This window comes from Pristiophorus japonicus, chromosome 21 (assembly GCF_044704955.1).
Source record: "Pristiophorus japonicus isolate sPriJap1 chromosome 21, sPriJap1.hap1, whole genome shotgun sequence".
Lineage (NCBI taxonomy): Eukaryota > Metazoa > Chordata > Chondrichthyes > Pristiophoridae > Pristiophorus > Pristiophorus japonicus.
This window is the reverse complement of record NC_091997.1, coordinates 67,451,359-67,456,016: the sequence shown is the minus strand read 5'-3', so window position 1 is coordinate 67,456,016 and position 4,658 is coordinate 67,451,359. Positions and strand designations below refer to the sequence as shown.

Here is a 4,658-nt window from a genome sequence, read left to right as displayed (position 1 = left end):
GGGAGAGAGAAAGAGGGGGGGAGAGAGAAAGGGAAGAGAAAGAGGGGGGGAGAGAGAGAAAGAGGGGGGGAGAGAGAAGAGGGGGGAGAGAGAAAGAGGGGGGAGAGAGAAAGAGGGGGGGAGAGAGAAAGAGGGGGGGAGAGAGAAAGAGGGGGGGAGAGAGAAAGAGGGGGGGAGAGAGAAAGAGGGGGGGAGAGAGAAAGAGGGGGGGAGAGAGAAAGAGGGGGGGAGAGAGAAAGAGGGGGGGAGAGAGAAAGAGGGGGGGAGAGAGAAAGAGGGGGGGAGAGAGAAAGAGGGGGGGAGAGAGAAAGAGGGGGGGAGAGAGAAAGAGGGGGGGAGAGAGAAAGAGGGGGGGAGAGAGAAAGAGGGGGGGAGAGAGAAAGAGGGGGGAGAGAGAAATAGGGGGGGAGAGAGAAAGAGGGGGGGAGAGAGAAAGAGGGGGGGAGAGAGAAAGAGGGGGGGAGAGAGAAAGAGGGGGGGAGAGAGAAAGAGGGGGGGAGAGAGAAAGAGGGGGGGAGAGAGAAAGAGGGGGGGGAGAGAGAAAGAGGGGGGGAGAGAGAAAGAGGGGGGGAGAGAGAAAGAGGGGGGGAGAGAGAAAGAGGGGGGGAGAGAGAAAGAGGGGGGGAGAGAGAAAGAGGGGGGGAGAGAGAAAGAGGGGGGGAGAGAGAAAGAGGGGGGGAGAGAGAAAGAGGGGGGAGAGAAGAGGGGGAGAGAGAAAGAGGGGGGGAGAGAGAAAGAGGGGGGGGAGAGAGAAAGAGGGGGGGAGAGAGAAAGAGGGGGGGGAGAGAGAAAGAGGGGGGGAGAGAGAAAGAGGGGGGGAGAGAGAAAGAGGGGGGGAGAGAGAAAGAGGGGGGGAGAGAGAAAGAGGGGGGGAGAGAGAAAGAGGGGGGGGAGAGAGAAAGAGGGGGGGGAGAGAGAAAGAGGGGGGGAGAGAGAAAGAGGGGGGGAGAGAGAAAGAGGGGGGGAGAGAGAAAGAGGGGGGGAGAGAGAAAGAGGGGGGGAGAGAGAAAGAGGGGGGGAGAGAGAAAGAGGGGGGGAGAGAGAAAGAGGGGGGGGAGAGAGAAAGAGGGGGGGAGAGAGAAAGAGGGGGGGAGAGAGAAAGAGGGGGGGGAGAGAGAAAGAGGGGGGGAGAGAGAAGAGGGGGGGAGAGAGAAAGAGGGGGGGAGAGAGAAAGAGGGGGGGAGAGAGAAAGAGGGGGGGAGAGAGAAAGAGGGGGGGAGAGAGAAAGAGGGGGGGGAGAGAGAAAGAGGGGGGGGAGAGAGAGCGGGGGGGAGGGAGAGAGAGAGCGGGGGGGAGGGAGAGAGAGAGCGGGGGGGAGGGAGAGAGAGAGCGGGGGGGAGGGAGAGAGAGAGAGCGGGGGGGAGGGAGAGAGAGAGCGGGGGGGAGGGAGAGAGAGAGCGGGGGGGAGGGAGAGAGAGAGCGGGGGGGAGGGAGAGAGAGAGCGGGGGGGAGGGAGAGAGAGAGCGGGGGGGAGGGAGAGAGAGAGCGGGGGGGAGGGAGAGAGAGAGCGGGGGGGAGGGAGAGAGAGAGCGGGGGGAGGGAGAGAGAGAAAAAAAAGAGGGGGCGAGAGAGAGAAAGAGAGAGAGAGAGAAAGTGGGAGCGGGAGAGGGGGAGAGAGAGAGAAAAAGAGGGAAGAGAGAGAGGGAGAGAGAGAGAGAGGGAGAATAGTGTGAATGGGATATAAACAAGTAAAAAGACGAGGAAAATTAGAACAAAGTAATAGAAAAAAAATAAAATGGAAGCCAACATGTAATGAAGGGACAAAGTGCAGAACAGCACAACTCTCAAATTTGATTAAACGGCAGTGAGAGACAGCAGAGAAACAAAATCAAAATACAATTAAAACAAAATGGTGAAGATAAAATGAAATACGGGCAAGATTTAGAAAATAAAGATCTTGCGGAATATAGTCGGGGGGGGGGGGAAGAAATCAGATTATAAACAAACAGAAAAGATAAACAAGGAAAGACTGAACAAAAGCTGCAAAGGCGCAAGGAAGAGAGGCATAAAGAGAATAAGGACAAATTCAACTGATACATGAAACAAACTAAATTCATGAAGTTCGAGAAACGAATACGAGAAATTGGAAGGAGACAAACTAAGTTAAAAGTTAAACATAGAATCATAGAAATTTCTGTTGAAAGACAAAACAAGTTAAACAGAAATAGAAATTAGAACATTGAAAACGCAAGACCAAATGTAAATATGAAAACTAAAATTGTAGTAAAACAGATCACAAAAATATTAACTTCTGACAAGACTAGATTTAAAAGACAAAAAAGTAGAGAACACAGCGTGGAACAAGTAGAAATTTTTAAAAAGGGATTAATATAAAACAATAGTAAACACAGAAAATGTGTTTTAAAAGATTAAAAACCAAGATAACAAGGGGGGGGGGGGAAAAGAGACAGAGAGAGAGATAATGGGACAGGAACAAATCATTAAAAAAAGACACAAGAACACAGGAAGGAGACACAGAAAGGGCATCACAGAACACAAAGGTAAATCACAGACAAGAGACAGAAAAAAAGACAAGTGAGCCACAGAAAGCAAGATAAAGAGTGGGGAAAAGGCAGAAAGGAAACAGCAGTATTGTAGAGACAAAGAAAAACTGTTAAACAGACAAAAACAGATAAAAGGGAATAGGTCACAGGCAGGGAGAGAAGGAATGCAAGTGAACACCTAAACAAATAAAGTCAATTTAAAATCACAGGAACAGACAACAAACAGAAAAAGATAGCAGATTAAAATGAACAGATAAAAGAAATTAGCAAAGAGATAAAAACACAGAAAATAAACAGTCCTGGAGGAGAGACGGGAAAAAGTTTGTCTAGGGGGAAAAGTTGGCGATGAGGGAGGTACTCAAGACATGGGGGTTCTGTGATCAGAGTTAGATCAGACTGGGAGTCCCTAACAACTCTCGCACAACTGGAATTAGCAAAGTTAAGTGACAATTCGCAAGTTAAGATAACTTTTTCAATGCTCTTTCACTAGCCCTCACTCCCCTCTCCCTCCTCACTGGAAAGGTTGAAGACAGGTGGGCTAAACTTCCCACACATCACTGATAAATTCGACTAAAGCGTGCGATTGCTACCGGGACACCATTATTGCTGGGCATTTTTTTTTAAAGTCAAACATTCCTCGTGGTACTCCTTGAAACAACCAAGGCGCAACGACCGGGTCCTCAAATAAATATTAAAAAGTTACAACACGCTACAGGGCAAAACTTTTTTTTTTTGCCAGGATTTCGTTGACAGCTTTCAAACTTGCAACTTCCCACACACATTTTAAATGACCTGAAGTCCTGAAAATAAAAGCAGTCCACCTGGTTACTCAGTATTCACGAGCCTGAACACACCAATGGGTTACTTATTCGTTTCAAAAACACAAGTCTTTGCAAAAAAAAAATAGTGTTACATGAAAGATGGGCACCCTCAACCAAAAAAAAGTTTTAAAAACACATTTGCATGCAATAACTTATTCGATTCAATTATTTTTCTTAAAGCTTGAAGATTGCAACAAATGCACAATTTATTCTTGTGCAGTAAAATAATAAACTTTTTAAAGAAAGGAAAATAATACTTACTTTCCCCATTGGTCTGGCCCACAAGGAGTGAGGTGCAGAGAGTAAGCAGAGCCCAGTACAAGGTCACGGAACACCTCTTTGTTCTACATTTCTTTCCCATCTGTGGACCCCACCAAAACATACCGACTCCCTTCGCCGCCAGACCAAAAGAAATAATCTTTGGCTCCCCCCACACAACCCCCCCCCCCACCCCAAAAAAAGAGAGAAAAAGAGCAGAGGACCTGGCAGCAGAGAGTGTATAAAAACACCCTGGAATTTGTGAATCCCAAATCTCACCAAGGATTAGAAGGCTTTAATCCTCACTAACACAAAAAAAAACATGGGATGCAGAGGGGAAAGAGAGAGCATGAGAAAGAAAAGTAACTGTTGCAAATGCAAAAAAAGATGGGTTTTCCTCCTTTTCTTTGCTACAGTGACTCTCTCCTCTCTTCCCCCCTCTTTCTGCTTTTGCTGGGGTTGGTTTCAACCTTGTCTCCTCTTTATGGTGAATATCAGCAAACACCAGCTGTCCTGGAACTCCTCATCCTCACTCTCCAGTCCTTAAACAGAAGGGGGGGAAAAAAAACAATTTTTTAAACCAACAAAATTCTGCACAAATGTGTGGTGCTGGTTTTTCTCGCAAAGCAATTTAAAGAAACATTTCCCCCTCCAATTTTTTTTTTGCAAAAAAAAAAGCAATTTTTTTCCCCCCCTCCTGTTGTTTGTTTGGAGCCTGGGAAGGAGGAGAGACAGAAGGGGGGAGGAAAGAAAGGAGAAAAGGCGAAGCGTGGCGCGTTGGGATTTTTCCAGAGATTGGGGTCAAAAAGACTGGAAGATGCAAAGTGGGCTTGTCTCCCCGGACAAGGAGCTGTGTGCAGCGGCCCGGGGCTGGGCTGCAGTCCCTGGGGTTGTCCTGGGGGTCCCGAAGCTTGTCTCTGTCTCTGTCTATGTCTGGCTGCAGGTCCGCCCGCCGTCTCTCTGACTCAGGCTCCCAGCTCGCTGGTAAACAACAGCCTGAGTCACAGCAGCAGGAGCAACCCGGCCTGGAATCAGCACATGGAGCTGGAGCAGGACTGCGGGGAGAGGGGGGCAT

At 48.5% G+C, this 4,658-nt stretch overlaps 1 protein-coding gene across 1 annotated transcript in view; it reads right to left on the bottom strand.

Moving 5' to 3' along the window:
* The window catches only part of igf1ra (insulin-like growth factor 1a receptor), a 274,532-nt gene extending 270,768 nt beyond the window's left edge, over positions 1–3,764 (bottom strand). Inside the window, exon 1 of the mRNA XM_070864979.1 lies at positions 3,587–3,764. Within this exon, the coding sequence (XP_070721080.1) occupies positions 3,587–3,707 (121 nt within the window). The 5' untranslated portion in view covers positions 3,708–3,764. The remainder of the gene's footprint in view (positions 1–3,586) is intronic.
* Positions 3,765–4,658: the final 894 nt, after the last annotated feature.